The sequence below is a fragment of the Aedes albopictus genome, chromosome 3, assembly GCF_035046485.1.
Source record: "Aedes albopictus strain Foshan chromosome 3, AalbF5, whole genome shotgun sequence".
In the NCBI taxonomy this organism is placed as follows: domain Eukaryota; kingdom Metazoa; phylum Arthropoda; class Insecta; order Diptera; family Culicidae; genus Aedes; species Aedes albopictus.
The window spans coordinates 12,099,028-12,119,581 of record NC_085138.1 but is presented as its reverse complement, the minus strand read 5'-3'; the positions used below and the strand labels follow the sequence as shown (position 1 = coordinate 12,119,581).

Below are 20,554 nucleotides of genomic sequence, written 5' to 3'. Positions count from 1 at the left end.
AAAGGTGATATTTTCATTACAAGAATTACAATTAACATCCTTCACTTTAATACCGTCAAACCCTGTGATCTTGGCCAGGGGCGTTTATGACGATTCTATTCCCTTACCTTCCATTTCCCTATCGTATTCCTCATTATTTTCCCTCTCCCTCGGATAAATGATGAATAGGCTCGTGTTCATAGCGATAGCACAAATTTCCCAAATGGAGGAGAATATGCCTCTGGGGCGCACCTACTGATACCTATTGATACCTGATATGGACAGCAAAGATAAGTCCCAAATCTTTGTGCTTTGGAACGAACAGGAAGGGGAGAACTCTCATGGAAGCGTTCTACAACTGTATAACTACATACCACCTTACTAGTATGTGCGACTTATTAAATGCTAATTTATCTGATGATTTTATGATAGTGCTGTTAATAACGTAGTGCCTTTCCAATACAAGCTTTGAACCACAACCGAGGAAGAACTTTGACAAACTCACCACAATCGAAACTACGATTAGGTACCCCTAACAGTTGGGCGGCATTCTATTACGCTACTGACTATCTGTTGCTGAAGGTGCAAATTGATGCCATAACAGGTGAAATCATACAACAGTAGAAAATGCGATGAAATGCATAGCATCTAAAATTGACGCTATCGGCGAGCAAACAAACTTGAGGTAGGTTTTGATGGCTTTGGTGAAACCTAGAGGCAGTAGAAGATAACTATCATTAAAATTGAAAAGTTGCCATGCGTGCCTTTTTTTCGTTCAAACAGTGCAATGTCTTCAAAAAAATGATAAAAGAATGGTGTGCATCCGATTATAGAAGGGTAGTTCAAATCAAACTTCCTTGTGCATAGTAAGCTCAAAGCAAAAACAATCTACCTTCTTTACGGGATCGGGGGCTTTCAACTCGGGACTCTACCAAACGAAAATCGATTCCATTAGCAAAACGATAAAAAATCACTTTTTACGCTTCCCTGCGTTAGGTATCTGAAACTTACCGAGTTGCGCTTGAGGCGGGCATTTTCCTTCTCCAGCTCGGTGATTGTTTTCACCAGCTTTTCCACCATCTTGGCCGTCTTGAACAGCTCGGCGGATTTTTCCTTCAGCTTCACTTCGGTGTCATCCAGCTGGCACAGCTTTTCCGCCAGTTCCGACTTCGCCTGGAACAGATCCTTCTTGAGCCTGAGGACCTAGAACGAAAAAAAAAACGGAAGATGTTATATGAATGTGCTACACAGTTAAATGAGATAACGTATTGTGTCAGACGGGATTGAACATATCAGCTTGAGCTTGAGCTTGGTTGACCGCCTGCAGTTGCTACTCCAGTATCGCCGGATCAACGTCACTCACACAAGGAACCAATAAGATAGATAACTTTGGGACTAACGGACATCTACCAAGCCCGTCCAAGAGCCAGGTGAGATTAAGCCTTATAAAAATACACTTGAACAAGCATCTAGCGAGCAGCTGTTTTATTTCCGACACGTGATAGCAAAACACACATAACACAAACTTGAGTTTAACTTCTAATCTTCGTAATATTGGCTATTAAACCCTAGAAAAAAAGAAGCTCATGAAAACCACGGAGAATCAATAAATCCCAAAACAACTACCTTAACCCTGTCGAAATAGGCATTCTTGCTAGGTTTACTCGTCATCGGCCAATCTTTGGACCTGGTTCCATACGAGGAGGATTCACCGTACCTATCCAAGCGGGAAATTTCCGGCTCGGAACCGAACTTTTCCCTGCTCAGGTAAGACAGCTTGCTACTCTGAGGGCTCGCAGTAGGACTAGTTGTATAACTCGATCCCATACAAGTTTGAGACTTGCTCTGATGCAATCCCCAGCTGTAGGCGGGTGGCTTTCTACCTTCCGCTGTGGGAGACAGTTTCGCAGAGGGAAATACCTCCAGACGCAGCTTCTGTCTGCTACTGTATTCCATTCCAATCGCCGAGGCAGGCATGCTTTTCGGGCGTGTCTTGCTGGGCACAGAGGATACTTGCATTTTCAAGTGTTCGATTTCTGACAGCAGTTTTTGGCGTTCTTTTTTGAATTTTGAAGCATATTGATTGTAACCGTATTGGGAAGTGCTCTTCATGGCTATAATGTCCTAAATAGTTGAAATGAACAAAGAGTCAAATCTTAAATACAAGAAGAGCATAGTTACAGTCATCTCCTGGATCAAGCGTGTCTGATCGTTAATGATTTGAAGGTGTTTGCCGTTGTCTTCTTCGAGGCGACGGTTTCGTTCATTCAAATGTTCGTTCAAAGCTTTCACGACTTTAACCTCAAGCTGCAGATGCATGATGCGTTCTTCTTTTACGTTCATGGTATTTTGAAGGAACTTGCTCATTTGCTGGTATAATTTATCCCATTAACAACACGTTATTTAGAAAAAAAAAACTGAGTAACATTGATAGGTTTATATATACATATATTTTTTTAAATCATGTTAAGTTTCCGTCGCCTGATGGCGTAGATTTGAATTCTATTCCACTATCGCACATTATTCGCTGCGTTCCACAATTTCAATCTGCTTCGGATGGGATTAGATGAACATCTCGTGGCTGCGTAGCTTGGAGGAATAGAAGCACCCGTCTAGCGAGTTGGGACTCGTGGGTTCTTTTTGCATTTTATACTTCAATTTATCCATCATCAACGGTTTATCGCGGGAGACGTCAATTCGAACTCTCTGGACGGTAGGGAGAAGAATTCGTAACGCGGTAAAGGTAAATGAGGCTAGAGAGAAATCTTCTCGATGGATTTACGATTTCGCAAAGAAAGTTTGTCAGGATTCGGCCAAAGTACAAGCGAATATTCGTCATTCTCCACCCGAAAGAAATGCGGGATTCACCCTTTTAGATGTTAGAATTCTCACTCCATCATGTAACAACTTTGCTTCAGGAATGGATAGAATAAAGTTCAACTTGCTCCAAAAGTCCTATTAAGATCTTGTTGTGCTTACGGAAGCTACTGGAGAAGATGATTCTTCATCGGCTCGACAATTGGGTCTTCAATCGAACGGACTTCTTCAAGATACTCAATTCGGTTTCCGCAGAGGCAAGCGATCGACCGATTGTCTAGCGTTACTTTTTACAAAATTACAACTGGTTTACGTTCAAAAACAGCAAACGAGTTCAATATTCTTGGGCATTAATGGGGCTTATGATACGGCTTGCGTAGATGTCCTTTCAGACAAACTCCACCCAGTGTATTATACGATCAATGTTACTCCGTTTTATGATAAATAAAAAAAAACCTAACTTACCTCCGCATCCGAGGTCGACCGATCGTTCTCCTCCAGCTTGTCCCTCAGTTCGGCGCATTCGTACCGCATCTCGCTCAGCTGTACCTCTAGCGTGTTCAGTTTGTGCTGCTTTTCCTCCAGTTGCCTGTTCAAGTCGCCAACCTGCCGCCACAGTTCTTCGTTCTGGGCCCGACACTGCCGGATGACGTTATCCATGTCCAGCGCTTGCAGCTTATCGACCACGTTCAGCTCGAGATGTTGCTGCTTTTCCAGAATGTCCAACAGGTTGGTATCGTTAAGGGCACTTCGCGTGATGTTGGCTGTGTGAGTGTGGTGTTGCTCTTGCTGCTGATGCTGGTGTTGCCTATCAGCCGCTTCCATTTGTTTGATTTCCTGCTGGAGCATCTCTAAGCGGTGCTCCATGTCGGAGAGCACCTCTCGGTGGTGGTGTTCCGCCTTGCGTTGGCTTTCCTCCATCATCTCCATCGCTTTGGCCGCCTGGCAGAGGAGATCTTGCTTTTCCTGGAGGTCCTTCCGGAGGGATTCCAGTTCCACCTGGAAATTTAGAGAAAAAGTTATGATATTAGTATAAAACCTTGGATTGAATGTAACTGGCAATACCCAAATTTGTTTAAAACTCATATTGGCCCACTCGACCGTTGACAAAAATTTCCACATGTCTGCTCGTTTCGGTTGGCTTCAGTGGAATGATTTACGCTTCAAAATGGGAAAACCCCGGAGGTAGTCATTGTAGGTATCTAGAACCAATTAACGTGTAAAAATTACCTATTCGAGAATAGGCAAAAGAAGGGGATGTCATTTTTGACGGTGCAGTAGTCACGTTTTTACGTTAGTCATCATTATACATTCAGGTCGCCACTTATATGAAAAGTATTATATTTAAAAATGCGAAGTGTTACACCCTGAATTAGTTGTTTTAAACTACCAAAAGTAATGGAAAAATTTGAGCTAGATCGATTAGGGGCAAGGGGAAGCTCAAAAAGGTTTAAGTTAGTATGGGAAAACTTGGCCAAATCTATGCAGATATCACACGTTTTTGATATGTACTTGTCGCTAAATAGCACTTCAAGCGTTCATTCATTATTTTAAGATTAACTGCTTTGTATGGTTATCCTAAACGCCTTATTTATTAGTGTTTATAAGGCTCTCGGAGAAGTAAACTGATATACAACAAATCAATCACGTGTTTATGCATACACTGAACGAAAACACCCGCCGTACAAAGAATGATTCTTCATTCAATGCGGTACAGACCCGCAAAATCTGAATTTTAAATGATTTCTCAGCAGAATGATTTGACTGCCTTCGATTGAACCAAAATCATCCTGTAATAAAACTAAAATTGACACAATTAATGAATGATTTTTCGCTTGGGGTTTGTTGTGAATGATTATCATCAAAAAAACATCGGAAAGCATTTTCCTCTATGCTTCATACCGAAAATCATTCAATCGTTGAATGAAAATCCCCACAATTCAAAATATGAATTGTCATTCAATCGTGTGCTCAATCCAGGGCTCACTCGGTGATTCCTAAAACTGAATGACAATCGCGATCGAATGATTTACTGAACAATAATGACGGATTCTTGTTTACTTTTTGTATTTTAATTGTCTGCATGTTCCCCATTCTGAAAGTAATTCAATTTAAGATTGTTTTTCATTTTGATGTTGGTGTGCCATCCTTTGCCAGTTTATAATGGCAAAATCAACGTTGAAGTGGTCGCGGAAAAAAATGCGTCGTGCAAAACTGTTCGACTGTGATGCAGAATAGTGATATATTTATAATGTGTATTAATATGAGATTTCTGATAATAAAAACCAATAAAATTCAAATAAAAAATAATTCACATACATCAAAGTTTGTTCTATTGTTATTTTCCAAACAACTAATATTACAACCATTTCAACGAGTTCGAGCGAAATTGACTTCAATTGAAATCAGATTCCTTCTAACTTGTTGTGGTGGTTGTAATATTATTTGTTTAATTAAGAATTTAAATCAATTTAAATTGTAGACTGCAGTGAACAATGTCTATATACTTTCGTAAAGATTTTCATTCTCATTTCAACCGGTAAACTGAATGGGTTTTGAATGAAAATCATCCATGTCCAGATTTGTTTTGATTCTGAATAGTATGATTATAGTGGTCGCTTTGGATGATTTTTATACCGTCTGTTTTGATTCTGTCAGATCAGCTCTTGAATGACAAAAATCCAAAAATCATCTGATTTTAGGCATGGGGCTCAGATGAGGCAATTTTCATTCAATTTGTGGGGGGGATTTTCGTTCAGTGTATACTGCCGTTCTACGCCCGATTGTCCCATGTTATATGGGATTCCCATATATGCAATGGTTCACCACATCCTGTGATAACAAATTACAAATGCACTAAGTTGTGTGAAACATATCCCAATTGATGGTATAAATAATACAGCGTCTAGCAGTTTTACGCTGCAGTTTCGACAAGACGATCTCGTCGCACTTGTGTTATTGTTACTTGTTAGAAAAAAAATGGGTACTAGCTTCTTCTTTGTGGCTTTTGTATTAGCTTTCTGTAGTGCGACTAATCCTGCAGAGAGCGAGAAAGTTCTCATCACAAAAGAGACATCTGGTGGATGCAGTTTTGGTTTTGAACTGCTGATAACCAAATTAGAAATGCTTGAACAGAAGTTATTAAAATTAGATATTCTTGAACAGAAGTTTTTCAAGTTAACAAAATTAGATGTTCTTGAACAGAAGTTGCTCAAGATAGAACAAACAATGGAGGAACAGGCGAAAAATGTATTCCGGTCATGCTCGGAAGAACCATCCAAAATGTCGGGAAAATATCGACTACAACCCGATGCCAACGAACAACCGTTTGTGGGTTTCTGTGAGCAGGAAAAGTTTGGTGGTGGATGGCTCGTAATTCAACATCGTTTTGATGGTTCGGTTAATTTCTACCGTAACTGGACGGACTATAAGATTGGTTTTGGAAAAATTGATGGCGAATTCTGGATCGGACTCGAAAGGTTGCACAAGTTAACAAAGAATAAAAATATGACTTTGCTGGTGGAAATCGAAGACTACGATGGCAATTATGGTTATGGTAGTTATAAAAGTTTTGAAATAGGTAACGAGGCTGAGAAATATGTGCTGAAGCCACTAGGAGAATATGAAGGATCTATTGATGGTGCAATGAGGATTCACGAGGGCGAACTGTTTACAACGCGAGATAGTGATAATGACACGTTCAACGGCAATTGTGCCCAAGAAGAAGGCGGAGCTTGGTGGTATGCAGGTTGTGGAAACACGTAAGTACTAATCAAAATTATCGTGGAAATTTGAATAATACAGTAAGTTATCAATAACTGGATAATGGAATGACCCTTGAATGGACGAATCAAATAAGCAACTCAGTTTAAACAATTGAATCATAGCCAAGATTAATATTCAGTTGCAGAATATGGAGTCGTGCAGAGTAGACTGTATCTAAGACAGGATGTGATAACTAGCCCACCTAGAAGGGACCAATTTATGAACCAATAATCTTAGCAACGCTTCTAACGAATCAGGGTCTTCAGTGCGGTCGTATCTCTATGCTCAATAACTACCTAGAATCATTAAATACTTAAGGAAGGCAGTAAACTAAACGTAACTTATTTTCTATTCTTTCTTTTAGTAACCCGAATGGGCCTTTCCACAAGCAAGAATCAAAATGGAAGAAGATTTACTGGTATGTGCACAGAAATGGTGTTGAGTTGAAGTTCTTCAGAATGATGATCAGATAAAAAAATAGTGAAAGTTCTCATATTTGTTATATAGAATAAAATGAAATATAAATTCTTTGTGTCTTTTAATTTAGGAAGATCAAGCACAGACAAACAGACGTATAGCTTGGAACGAATTACTATTAAAATTATCGTCACGAAAACATAATCGCCCAATGGTTTATAAGACAGTGTTTCGCAAACATAGTAGTGGTAGCCCAACTAACATTTTCAGTGCTATAAGCTTCAGTCATTTGCTTTCTGTTGTGTAACCATCGAGTAGAAGCAGTCAACGCTGAATAAAAGGAAAGCTAGTCAAATATAAATCATAAGCTAATACACGACTGCAAAACAAGCACCATACAGCTACCAAACTCGGTTTTCAGAAATCCATTGCTTGTCACTGGGGTTGCCTTTACTCCACTCTATTCCAACTCCGGGAGATTTCCCGGAAGATGTGAAAACTTGAACACATCGAATAGGAGTCCCCACTAAAAAAACAGCTGCTACTATACAGTACAATTCGTTATACTGACAAATCCCCAAACCAGCAGCGCTTTAAAGGCCGTTATGCAATTTCATTACGGCTAGAAGCTGTAATAAAGAAACTGTTGGTTTACCAACACGGCTTGTCGAATGCAAACATTATTGTCAAAACAAACTTTAAGCGGGATATATAGCTACTACACAAATTCATTACAGCTATTCATCTCTGTGCTGTGAAATTATTTGGGTTGCTTTTATTGCACTTTAATTCAATGCCGGAAGATTTGCCGGAATATGTGCAAATCGAGTAAGAGTCCCAGCCACTACAACAGCTGCTTTTATACAGTACGTTTTGTAATGTTGCCAAAACACAAAACAGTAGCGCTTCGTAGCTGTTTAAAGAACACTCTTTCAGCTAGAAGCTGTGAAGAAGAACCTATTGGCGCAACCACACAGCTTGTTCAATGTAAACATTATTGCGTTTGACGTTTCACAAGCTTTTGCAGCAAGATGAAGTTGGGTAAGGTTTCTTGTGGCACAATTATGAAGCCTTGTCTGTAGTAAAAGAAAACGGACTATTTTCTATGTTTTTAATATATAGCAGTGTGGCAGCGAGGACATTATCGGGACCAGTGGATACGGAGATCGGGAATTCGATTCCAAGTAGCGGCAAGTACTTTAACCCTCTCTTTCCCATGGTAGCACAGGTAATCCACTACTTTGCACTGTTCATACAAATACAGTATAAGTTAGATCATTCCCATTTTTTCGTCAGATGTTTGTATATGTTTGATGAACTACTATGCCAGATTTGGTAAAAACTTCTCTGCTCGTTTTTGTTTTAGAGTTAAATGAACAGTGCAAAGTAGTGGATCACCTGTGCTACCATGGGTAAGAGAGGGTTAATTATTCAATTTTAAAAGTGATAATACCAGTCCCACATGTATTGCGTCACGGTATCCATAACCTAATTTTATTTAATCGTTTGATTTGGGGATGGGGATGCCGTATAACTATTATTTAACAACTGCGAAAAGGCTGAAAATGCGCCTTCTCAAGATGTTATTCAATTAGTAGTTACATAGGAGCCGAGAAAAGAGCTATGACTTCGTGGCATAGAAGCTGTTCGCACAGCATATACATGTGGATTAAGTTCGCCAGATTCATTGGTATAGGGCATGCATAGAAGCTTCCGTCCATATGTACAACACAGTAACTCAGCATCAAGCCGTATTGAGGATGCTTTGTTGACGTTTACATTCACAATAAATGTTAGTTGGGAGTGCAACGTACATCAAACAGAAACAAAATCGATGCAAGCGCCGTGAGCGAGCGATTCACAAACTACAGAGCACACAGTAAAACCTTTTAAACATTTAAGTCATGGGTATTAGTTATGAAATCGCAAACAAATGTATCTCTGTATACATACTGTACATAAAAATGCCTAGGTCTAGTTAGGTGCGGTTAACTTTAAATTTAGAAATTCTGACTCCACACCTTTTTCCTTTAAACACGTCACGAACATAGCAGTATGTGAAATATAAGATTTTTTAAAAAGGTCTCGAGTCGAGTCAAGTACGAGACACTGAAGACGGCCTTACAGTAGAGGTCGAAATACGTATCTGCCAAAGGATGCAAATTCTTAGTGGAATTTATAGGGACAGTACTTAACCCGACTTTCTTTTCTTACTTAAATTGGAAGAAATTTTATCGTTGTTGCTCTTCTCGTACAGGTCATGAACTTTGACCTCAATATATCTGTCGTCTAATGCCAGACGCGCTTTTTATTTGACACCATCCATCAACTTCAATGTGATGCTGCTCGTTACGATGTTAGGCGTCATCTTCGGCGATTTACTGGTTAGAGCACTGGATATCGGCGCAGTTCTCTGAATGGTTTACCTGGCAATCTTTTGATTTGTTTACGTTCTAATCCGGTCACCACATGAAGAAAATGATGAATCTTCTCAAACGGCAAAACTTTGAAGTCGATAGCGGAGCGAAATGAGAAACGTCCGATTCTCTCAGATACTAGGTAATAACTGACTATAAGAGTCTTTCGTTAACCATTTGTATCACTGTATATTTGAAAACATCTTAACCCTAGCAGGATGTTGGGGTCAATATGACCCAGACAGGCTCGCTTAACGTTCATCACACCATCGTGGTGCGCCTCGCTTAGCATCTTAGGAGGGTTAAATAAGCCTCTGTGTAGTCTACTTTAATCCGTATGCCTTTCCCAATCTCTCTTGTTTAAAAGACGATGTTTTTCTGTTCCGACAATCATGTAAGTCAAAACTACAGAATATCCAGTAAAGAGAAGTATTTCCATTATGTCATTTTTATTTGTATTTATTTTTACTTGAAAACATCTTTTCATCAATGCAAGTTTAACTGCTTCGTAGGGTTTTCCTAAACGCTTTTTTTTTGTTATTGTTTACAAAGCTCTCGATGATCAAGTTAAATTGATATGCAACAAATCAATGTTTACCACATCCTGTGATTACAAGTTGCAAATACACAACGTTGTGCGAAACCTTGCAGGTATAAATAATACAGCGTCTAGCAGTTTAACGCTGCAGTTTGTTCGAAACATTCGACAAGACGATCTCGTCGCACTTGTGGCGTTGTTACTCGCTAGAAAAAAAAAATGGCTACCAGCTTCTTCATTGTGGCTTTTGTGTTAGCTTTCTGTAGTGCGACTAATCCGGTAAGGAACGACAAAGTTCCCATCACAAAAGAGACACCTGGTGAATGCTGGTTTGGTTTCGAACTGCTGATAACCAAACTAGAAATGCTTGAACAGAAGTTAATGAAACTAGACATTCTTGAACAGAAGGTTTCCAAGTTAACAAAATTAGATATTATTGAAAAGAAGTTGTCGAAGATAACACAATTAGATATTGTTGAACAGAAGCTGTCCAAGATGGAACAGACCATGGAGAAACAAGCAAAAAATGTATTCCGGTCATGTTCAGAAGAACCATCTAAAATGTCGGGAAAATACCGACTACAGCCCGATGACAAAGAACCCCCGTTTGTCGGTTTTTGTGAACACGAAACATTTGGTGGAGGATGGCTCGTTATTCAACATCGTTTCGATGGTTCGGTTAATTTCTACCGCAACTGGACGGAGTACAGGAATGGCTTCGGAAAAATTGATGGCGAATACTGGATCGGACTCGAAAGGTTACACAAGTTGACAAAGAATAAAAATATTACTTTGCTGGTGGAAATCGAAGACTACGATGGCAATTATGGCTTTAGTAGTTATAACAGATTTCAAATAGGTAACGAGACTGAGAAATATGTGCTGAAACCACTTGGGGATTATTATGGATCTATAGACGGTTCTATGAGAACTCACGAGGGACAAATGTTTACAACGCGAGACAGTGATAATGACAAGTTCAACGGCAATTGTGCACAAGAAGAAGGCGGAGCTTGGTGGTATGCAGCTTGCGGCACTACGTATGTATATTACTATAATGTTTACACATTTGAAATCGTGTGAAATTTATAAAGATAACTGAGGTCTGAGATTCACTGAAAGTGAATAACTGATGCTAAGGAAAATTACAAGTGGTACGAATACGCGTATCCGTAAAAAAATAAGTAATATAGGGCGGAATTAAAAGGTACAATACTGATTACACTCATTCATTCGAAGAGGGTATTTTGCCTAGAGGGTTCGAAAAGTCGGTACAAGATTTAAAATATATTTTTAGTTAGAGCGAATGGGACACGTTCGTAGAAAAACAACATGGTACAGATATGCTTAAAAGGGCAGTTTAAAAATATCTACCGACCTCCCATAATGTCGTTACTAATCTCTTCTGCTATGAGCAAAGCAGATCAATGCAAAACAAAAACACTGTAATTGGCGCGGTCATATGTAAATAACTACCTAGAATTATAATGTACAGGCTATCTGTAAACTACAAGAGATGCTTTCTATTCTTTCTTTTAGTAACCCAAATGGGCCATTCCACAAGCAAGAAGGACAATGGAAGAAGATTTACTGGTACGCGCATAAAAAGGGTGTTGAGTTAAAGTTTTTCAAAATGATGATCAGATAAATAAAAGTTATCATATGGCAGAATAAAGTAAAAAAATAACACTTTGTGCTTTTCACTTTAGAAAGATAAAACCTCTGTCTCATCCATGAACAGTTCTATAGTAGCCAATTTTTTTTTTAAATTCCTAACTACCGTGACCGGCCCTAATTCGGCGCACTTTCGCGAATATACCACAAAATCACGGACGCTAGTTCAATATTAGCTTCAAATATATTTTTTGAATATTGTTTCAATAGTAATGAAAAGTTTGTGAAGAAAAATTTTTGAAATCAACGACCATTATTTTGTAAAAAAATAAAATGATGTTGCAAGTACTGGAAATTGCCTGAAATCTGTGTCCGTTAGCAAAGCTGCTAAAAAGTTGCCTCATAAGCTGAAGCATTTTGCGACATAAATAATGAAGAGAATGTCTGCTTTTGCATGCGCATCCTGTACTGCTGTCTTCGAGGAATCAGAATCGGCAAAAAACAATTGAGTTTTCTTCATCTTTTCTTAATCTTCTTGTTCTTCTTAGGTGCGCAGAATTGGGAACCGGTATTAAATAGTGGTCCTAATTCTGCACAGACATTTCAACACTAAGTTTTGAACATATAATTAATAAACAAACATCATATAAATGCCAACATAGTTATAACTAGGATGTTCTATAGTTCTAGCAATCCGGTGAATGTAATTACGTCTCAACAAGTTAGTTTATAAACTTTGAAGGTTAATTTATGATTCTTGCATTTTTGATCTGATAGTTTGTGACCGGACTAACCACTTGTTTTAAACATTTGCTATCAACCTCTGGGGAAATTGTATGTGTTAATGCAAGCATTCGTCAAATGCGATATATGATGTAAGTTTACATGGAATTTTCTTAAACAATGGAAACCCTGGAGTTAGACAAGAAAGAAGTCTCAGTTTGCAAACAAAAATTGTGCCACCTTGTCATGGCGAAAAAGTTTACAATGCCTTTAGGAATGAAAGTAAATTTTACTAATATGTGCATATGCGGATGACTAAAAAACTTTACGTAGAAGTATTCGATAATGCTAATGCTACAAAATCCTTTTGTGTATTATGATTGAAATTCCCTTTGCTCAGTAATCAAAGTAGGTAGTATCAATGTTGGGTACATGCAAAGTTCCAATATGGTCGTAATGTCGTATAAAAGTTGAAAATGAAGAATTCAATTAAATTTAATCTATGAATCATGTTCTCATTACAATATGTTATCTTTTTAGAGGTTTTCTCATGTGCGCAGAATTAGGAACACTAGTGCGCAGAATAAGGAACATTCCAAAAAAGGATGCGCAGAATTAGGAACAAAGACACACTTTAGAATTTTCATAATCTATATATATAAAAATGCAGTGGCATACGTGGGACCGCGCATAACTTGCGAACGGAAGGTCCGATTTTGGTCGTCTTAGTTTTGTTCTGTTAGTTTTCACCCAAGGAAGGTTTATGAGGCCTAAAACATGGACAAATTGAAAGTTTTCGAAAATCGATTTTCTATACCTCTTCCACAGGGGACTTGGGTTTAACTTGAAACTTGAAACGTCAAAAAACGCAGTAGGCAAGACAAAGTTTGCCGGGTACAGCTAGTTTTACGTATAAATTGAGTGATTTGTATAAGAATTATATTTTTCTCTTATTTACAAAGCTAATAACTATGTGCGGTCAAAAATTCAGCCAAATCGGTTCGATTTTGAATTTGTTACAGCTGATTGAAATTGAAAAAGTCTTAGGTGCGCAGAATATGGGCCCTCCACGGTACTTAACCTAATTTACAGCTCTTTGTCCACTAGAGCACTACGTGAGCGATTCCAATTTGAGGCTGCACTTACACTTTTGTACAACGCCTAAATGTATTCTAGTCTAGTCTAGTCTAGTCTACACATACACAGCCATCACTTGGAAGAATCCTGGAAAATTATAGAATCGACTACTTTTATCATTTTTCTTGTCATTATCAATGCTTGCAGTGTATCAGTGATGCATTACAAGTATTGAAGTGGCCAGGCCTACTGTGCAGCGTCAATGAACATTAAATTAAACCTATTGAACGGGGACATCTCGTACCAACCGCTCTGTATAGTAAGTGGTATAGAAATTACGCAAAAACGTTGGGAGCGATGTTGCTAAGAAAGGTTATTACACTCCATCTAGGCTCCTCGTCCAGGGATGGGACATAGGATTTTCCCCTTATGCCCTGGCTCAAAAGCCTAGGTTTAAGCGCCAGTGCTCGCTCTCTGAAACGAGATAACATATTGTGATCCCTTCCCCGGTTGTAATAAGGAAATCTAATTGTGAGTGAATAAACTGTGAAACGAGTAGAGGCCCCACACTTTCAACATTAAGACATCTCATATAATTTAGAAAGCGTGGAAACCCTTCACTTTTTCACTGTGCAGCGAAACACATGACACATTCACATTTGTATACGCGGTTAACACTTGAGCTACCAGTGTAATTACGAATAAATTTCGAAGAAAAGAATTCACTCTATGGAAAACTAGCACAATCAGGGAATCCTAAGTGATTAACTTTTGCAGTCGGAAGAAACGGAATCCACGGAACATTTTTTTTTACGGGAGCTGCAATTCTTCAAATTCTTCTTTTGGTAACTAACACAACACAGAAATCGTTGATTCGGAACATTTTTTCCCCAATTCGTACGCGTACAGCTTCTGGATCGTGTTCTGGATGGCGTAGCACTAGCGAAATTATTATCGCAAATCCACACAAAACGGGAGCAAAAAAATCTTGACAGCTAAACAAAAAGGGCGACCGATCGCGACCTTGTACAACGCCTAAATGTATTCTATTATTAAACTATATCGAACTGGTTGCTTTTCGCGCTGCTTTCACTCTCTACCCTATCATGGTAGAATGATGAGCACGAGGATGTTGATATGTGGCTGTTGGTTGTTCCTTTTTCCAGTCCGATTGGGGGACCATTATGAGTTGCCGGATCACCGATGTCCAAGTATCCAGGTCCGTTGCAGCCATAGGCTCAGAAGAGGGTCAAATGTCAGCTGCTCTCAGGGGGGAAAGAGCAACTGACGAAAGTGCCGGGGCTGGTATCGAACCCATGGCCATCTGCTTATGAAGCAAAGTGTGACCATGGGCCCGACGTTGAAATTTTAAAATTATAATTTAGAACAAAAATATTCGGGTTAATTGGTCCTTCGGGGTAATGGAATTCGGGGAAATGTCATTGAGTCACTCAAGACAGTAGTTTCACTTTTTTGTCTTTTTTTATTCGTTATACTTTCCATCCGCCTGCCATGTGTTTAAAATTAGATTTCCGAGCTGCCGCCACCAACACAATCACATTGCGGCTTTGTTAGCGGCAAAAGTGAAGTCATTTAAAACAATCCTTTATTTATTTTTTTTTTGTAGAGTGACCAGGTGGAGCTGCAGGACAGCTAATGGCAAAGCCTGGACCCTTTCTCAACTTTCCCCCTACTAGGACCAATACTCACGATGGACTAGACGATGTCGTCAACTTGAGCAAAGTGTGTAGTAATTAGTATTGGGTCGTAGTAGTTTTTAAAAATACTGTGTTTTCACTATTCCCATCGCACTAGTGTTTGGACCGAATGGAAGCTCCAAATATAAATTGATAATTGAATAATATTTCAATAATCGAAAATCTCCGTGGTCACTGGACAACATTCAGAGAGAAAAAAGACTGTCTATGTTAACGCCTTCAAAGTACTATTTCTAAAAAATATAACAAAGAAGAGCAAAAAAAAATGACATAGATAATTTTTAAAGATTTAATATTTCTGAAAATTGTTCGGAGACAGCTACCAGAGCTAGCGTTTTTAGCCGATATGGACAACTAGTTTTTCTGACAGCTTCTCCAAACAATAATCAAATAATATCCTAAGTTATTTTATAATACATTCTGAAAATTATTTGAAGCTGATTACCAATAATGTCAATAACCGATGTTGGTCATTGACAGCACCAGCATCATCCCCAAATAACTCTCATATCAGTGTTAGATAATATTTTTGAGCTTCCATTCGATGTTGTAAATCAGTCAAACCTTATACGTCAAAATACAGTCTATAATGTGTCAAATTGTGTTATTAATTTTGCTAGTCGTCTTCTGCATATCTGTGATCATCTCAGTCCAGTTTGTATTCCCAGTGTGACTGTTATGCGATTACATTCGTGAATATTTGATAATGAGACAAAACGACTTGGTATTTATTTCACGTTTTGTAGAACAAACTTGTTAAGTTCATTTGGGTGGATGAAAGTACTGATGATTTGAAGATAATCCCCGGTATTAACTCAATAATGACAAAAACTGCGAATGTTACAAATATGCAGTTATGGGCAGTACAGTGCAGTGCAACTTTAGCACTCCATGCTAGGGACTATTAACATTGATTTTCATTAAGCACAAAATTCAATAACACTAATTTGAAAACGTTCTTCTTTCTGGTTTGGTTGAGCTTCTTGTGTAAATGTTCAATGTAAGTGCATTTGAAAAGCATTTCCGCAAAATCCGCGCCGAAATTAGCAAAAACGCGCGAAATCCGCGCGAAACGCAAAAACCGCGAAAAACGCAAAATCCGCGCCACCTGTAACAGCCCTGCAGTTGCGCAGTACCAAAAGTACCGAGTACCGATACTTTCGGTAATTTGTCGGTAGTAAGCGGTACTTTTAGCGTATATGACATATTCTCTATTGTAACGTCACTATTTCAATTTGTCGAAACGTATTATGATAGAAAGATCATTTACGCATTTGAAGCATTTGAAGTATTTCAATATTTCAATGTGATTCTGAACGGGTGATAATCAAATTAAAATATCTTGAACAGAAGATAAAAAAATTAGATACTCTTGAACTGAAGTTGTCCAAGATGGAACAGACCATGGAGAAACAAGCGAAAAATGTATTCCGGTCATGTTCGGAAGAACCATCCAAAATGTCGGGAAAATATCGACTACAACCCGATGCCAACGAACAACCGTTTGTGGGTTTCTGTGAGCAGGAAAAGTTTGGTGGTGGATGGCTCGTAATTCAACATCGTTTCGATGGATCGGTTAATTTCTATCGCAACTGGACCGAGTACAGGAATGGTTTCGAAAAAAATGAAGGCGAGTTTTGGATCGGGCTCGAACGGTTGCACAAGTTGACAAAGAATAAAAATATTACCTTGAAGGTGGAATTCGAAGACTACGATGGCAATTATGGCTATGGTAGTTATAAAGGTTTCGAAATAGGTAACGAGACTGAGAAATATGTGCTGAAGCGACTAGGAGAGTATAAAGGATCTATAGGAAGTAGCATGAGAGCTAACGAGGGACAAATGTTTACAACGCGGGATAGTGATAATGATGGCAAATTAAGCGGTAACTGTGCACAAGAAAGAGGCGGAGCTTGGTGGTATGCAGATTGTGGCAACACGTAAGTAAATAATCAGCTTAGTTTTTTTGTATTTATCGATAGTGAAGGGATTTAATGAGTATATCGAATCAAAAAGCTAATTAGTTTAAACAATTGAATTGATAACCAAGATAAACATTGAGTTTAGAATATGGAGTCGTGCAGAGTACACTGTTCTACACTCGGCTAACTGATTTGTTTTTTTATTCTGTTCTGGTAAGCCATTGCGACTAATATTTAGATCTATTGTGGCAATACCCGTATCCTTAATATTTCGTGCACGACGTACTACCATTGTCATTGAAAGGCAATGAAGCATCTACTTTTGTTCAGTTCTGGTTTTGTTACCTCTGAGGTTCAAGAAATTGAATATTCGCTGCGTAACACTCCAAGAAAGGCAGTTATCCTATTTCATAAATCTTATTTTCTTGTCTTTCTTTTAGTAATCCAAATGGGCCTTACCACAAGCAAGAAGGGCACTTGAAGCAGATTTACTGGTATGCCCACAAACAGGGTGTTGAGTTGAAGTTCTTCAGAATGATGATGAAATAAATGAAACTCATCAAACAAATGTATTACACAGAGTTGCCATCCATATTTGTGATACCGAATAAAATAAGATAAAAATTCTAAGTGCCTTTTATATTAGAAAGATCAAGCCTTTTTCTCAGTCTTAAATGGTTCTATAGTTGCCGCGTAAGTAAAACGTTATTATAAGACTGGGTCAACATTTTTGGAGCAAAGATTATTCGATCCCTTTACTGCCGTGAATCGCAAGTCAGTCCCATCTGTAAAAAGTAGAAAAAGGACTCTGAAGTAGAATGGACTCTGAAGGTTTGAAAATCAATTTCTATGTAAAACTTCAAAAAATCACCACGAACTGAAAACATCTGCGATCATCATGAAACTTTCACAAACTATTTAAAATGTGAGAACATAACTGTAAAAAATATAAAACTGGCTAAAACCTTGTTTGGTTTTGTACTGGAGGATACAAAAGTTCGTGGACTAACTTGCAAACCCGATTCTTTTTTTAGACGGGTCTGGTTTTTGCTATAACTCAGTCAATTTTGAACCGATTCTCATGAAATTTTGTAGGCCGAAAATAAGATTAACTCAATTTTTACCAAATTGCAGATGGGACTGACTTGCGATTCACGGTAGTTTAGGCGTTGCGTCCCCGCACTGCGCTTTCAAATTTGAATTTGAGTGGGAAAACGAACTTTTGTCATGAAGGGCTTAAATTAGTCTAAAATCATGAAACCAATCATGTGAAAGTATAGCCTAGATTATACCGAAAAACACACACACACACAGACACACACACACACACACACACACACACACACACACACACACACACACACACACACACACACACACACACACACACACACACACACACACACACACACACACACACACACACACACACACACACACACACACACACACACACACACACACACACACACACACACACACACACACACACACACACACACACACACACACACACACACACATACACACACATAGGGGCAGCAGGGACAGGAGTCCAGGGGCTTGACGAACCCCCCCTTCTGCGAGTCGGGTGGCAGCTTGGGAATTCATCCTAAGCGAAAATCGTTCACACATCCGTGTGGATTACCACCTTTGGCTCTTCCTTCGGGGAGTGACCGAGCTTCTGGTTTCCAGATAGCTCAAGCAGAGGATGCCTAGGATGTGGCGGGGTTTCAACAGTGGGCTCTGTTGGATCTCCATAAAAAGCCACACATCCGCAAGCAACTCTGTACAAGCGACCTGGTACCGCTTCCAAAGTGCCTTAGCCCAAATACTCGGAGTGCCAACCGGCACATCAGGATCGATGCCAGTAACATCCTGATTATGGCATACTGGTCAACGCAAACGACAACGGACTACGGACTATGGATCGGATGGCGATGATGGGCTGACATTCGTGCTGTTCTGTTCCTTGAGTAAGGAAGGGTGACACCTACTTGAAACGGCGAGCGGGCTAACAGTACGTTTGCCTCCGTCCCGTTAAAACCTTGGCAGGCCTCCAGGTACGTTCAATACTCGCACCAACAAAGGTGGGTAGTAGGCTCAGATGGAACATTCCTGACCTACGCTGATCCGGCTCTGGACACGTACCCCATGAAGGTACGCGTTCAACCCTCGCTTGGCCTCCCTGCTTTGCAAAGATAACCAAGGGATCATAAGCGACTACTACAACGAGTGGAGATAGCGGCCCGGAGTGGGGACCCAACAAAATGGAGAATCTAACGAATACCGAAGTCGAGGAGGACGCGAACGTGTTCCGAAGAAGCGAGAGGATGCAGAGATCACCAGTGACACCGCTGGAAACCGCAGCGATCGCTACCAGTAGCACAATCCGAAGCGAGCTCCAAGGAAACCAACAGGAACTAGGGTCTTCGAACCAGCGAGTGTTCACACCGACGCCGAAGAGCAGTGCTGCTCAAGAGTCGGGTTTGGGTGAGGTGAGGAAGAAGGTGAACGAACTGTACGAGTTTGTGAAGGACAGACACAACGTGCACCTGAAAATTAAGCAGATGGTGACGAACATCAAATCTGCTGTTATAGCTGCCGAACGAGAGCAAAAGGCACTTAGATTGAGAGCTGAAACAGCTGAAAAGGCTGTAACGGAAGCTGCAGGAAGAGCTACGGCGGAAACTCGGGAGACGCCTAAGAGTCACCGCTCGGAGAAAAGAGGTAGGGACACGCCTGGAGACGAGGAAGTCCCGAAGAAGCAGAAGAACGATCAGTCGCGCGTCGACAATCAGAGAAACGATGGCAGAGACAGTGGATGGCGCACCGTTGAAAGCCAGCGAGTTAAGAAGAAAAAGCGAAAGGAAAAAATAGAAAGGAAGACGGAACCGGAAAAGAAAGATAAACTTCGGCCATCTAGGAGGAAAAGCAGAGGTGATGCCCTCATAGTCGAAGCGAGCGACAAGACAACGTACGCTGCGCTTCTCAGTATTTGTCAGTATTTGTCAGTATTCAGACAGTATTTGTATCGATTCGGCCATGCAGAGTCCCCATTCTGTCCGACATGCCCAAACAACGAGGAGACACCGGAGCACGTGATATTCGACTGTCCGCGATTTGAAGAAGTACGTGGTGACATGCTAGCGAGCGCTGCTGGAAATCTGAGTCCGAACAACGTAGTAGAGAGAATGTGTCAGGACGAAACCGTATGGAATGCGGTGAACAGAGCGGTCACGCGGATCATGTCAGCTCTCCAGCGGAGATGGCGCGAAGATCAAAGAGTATTGGGTCGCGATCGGAGTAGGCTTGATCCACCGCCGGGGACTTGACCGAGTCGTTCGTTGCGTACCGGTTATAGGTCGTCGGGGCGCCGGTGAACCGGAAGTCTACCACCAACCGGAATCGCCGGGCCGACTTCGGCACCTTACTGGTCGGGTTGAAAACATCGATGTCGAGAGAACTTCCACCGTCGGGGTCTTTCTCTGTCGGAGTAGGCTAGGTCCGTCCACCGCCGGGGACTAGACCGAGTAGACCGCGAAAAAGCACCGGTGCTTGGTCGTC

At 40.1% G+C, this 20,554-nt stretch overlaps 4 protein-coding genes across 20 annotated transcripts in view; 3 read left to right on the top strand and 1 right to left on the bottom strand.

Annotated features, from left to right (window-relative positions):
• Positions 1 to 20,554, bottom strand: part of LOC134284228 (centrosomin-like) — a 139,198-nt gene that overhangs the window by 9,659 nt on the left and 108,985 nt on the right. For 15 of the 17 annotated variants that reach the window (XM_062842891.1, XM_062842894.1, XM_062842893.1 and 12 more), the window contains 3 exons: positions 3,262 to 3,795; positions 991 to 1,182; positions 872 to 907 (listed from right to left, as the gene is read on the bottom strand). In XM_062842891.1, the coding sequence (XP_062698875.1) occupies positions 872 to 907; positions 991 to 1,182; positions 3,262 to 3,795 (762 nt within the window). The remainder of the gene's footprint in view (positions 1 to 871; positions 908 to 990; positions 1,183 to 3,261; positions 3,796 to 20,554) is intronic. The other 2 variants (XM_062842902.1, XM_062842903.1) reach the window with 1 other exon arrangement.
• On the top strand, positions 5,615 to 7,049 carry LOC134284231 (ryncolin-1-like). The gene is made up of 2 exons (XM_062842909.1): positions 5,615 to 6,557; positions 6,926 to 7,049. The coding sequence occupies exons 1-2, from the start codon at positions 5,776 to 5,778 to the stop codon at positions 7,032 to 7,034; spliced, it is 891 nt and encodes a 296-aa protein (XP_062698893.1). The 5' UTR covers positions 5,615 to 5,775; the 3' UTR covers positions 7,035 to 7,049.
• LOC134284230 (angiopoietin-related protein 1-like) lies at positions 8,420 to 12,511 on the top strand. The gene is made up of 2 exons (XM_062842908.1): positions 8,420 to 10,973; positions 11,473 to 12,511. The coding sequence occupies exons 1-2, from the start codon at positions 10,153 to 10,155 to the stop codon at positions 11,579 to 11,581; spliced, it is 930 nt and encodes a 309-aa protein (XP_062698892.1). The 5' UTR covers positions 8,420 to 10,152; the 3' UTR covers positions 11,582 to 12,511.
• On the top strand, positions 16,311 to 17,613 carry LOC134284233 (ryncolin-1-like). Its single transcript, XM_062842911.1, has 2 exons — positions 16,311 to 17,005; positions 17,428 to 17,613. The coding sequence occupies exons 1-2, from the start codon at positions 16,458 to 16,460 to the stop codon at positions 17,534 to 17,536; spliced, it is 657 nt and encodes a 218-aa protein (XP_062698895.1). The 5' UTR covers positions 16,311 to 16,457; the 3' UTR covers positions 17,537 to 17,613.

Excerpts from the sequence above, each read along its gene's own strand:
- LOC134284231 (XM_062842909.1), top strand. The coding sequence starts at position 5,776 with ATGGGTACTAGCTTCTTCTTTGTGGCTTTTGTATTAGCTTTCTGTAGT. Across the intron at positions 6,558-6,925 it reads TATGCAGGTTGTGGAAACAC|TAACCCGAATGGGCCTTTCC; the intron begins GTAAGTACTAAT and ends TCTTTCTTTTAG.
- LOC134284230 (XM_062842908.1), top strand. The coding sequence starts at position 10,153 with ATGGCTACCAGCTTCTTCATTGTGGCTTTTGTGTTAGCTTTCTGTAGT. Across the intron at positions 10,974-11,472 it reads TATGCAGCTTGCGGCACTAC|TAACCCAAATGGGCCATTCC; the intron begins GTATGTATATTA and ends TCTTTCTTTTAG.
- LOC134284233 (XM_062842911.1), top strand. The coding sequence starts at position 16,458 with ATGGAACAGACCATGGAGAAACAAGCGAAAAATGTATTCCGGTCATGT. Across the intron at positions 17,006-17,427 it reads TATGCAGATTGTGGCAACAC|TAATCCAAATGGGCCTTACC; the intron begins GTAAGTAAATAA and ends TCTTTCTTTTAG.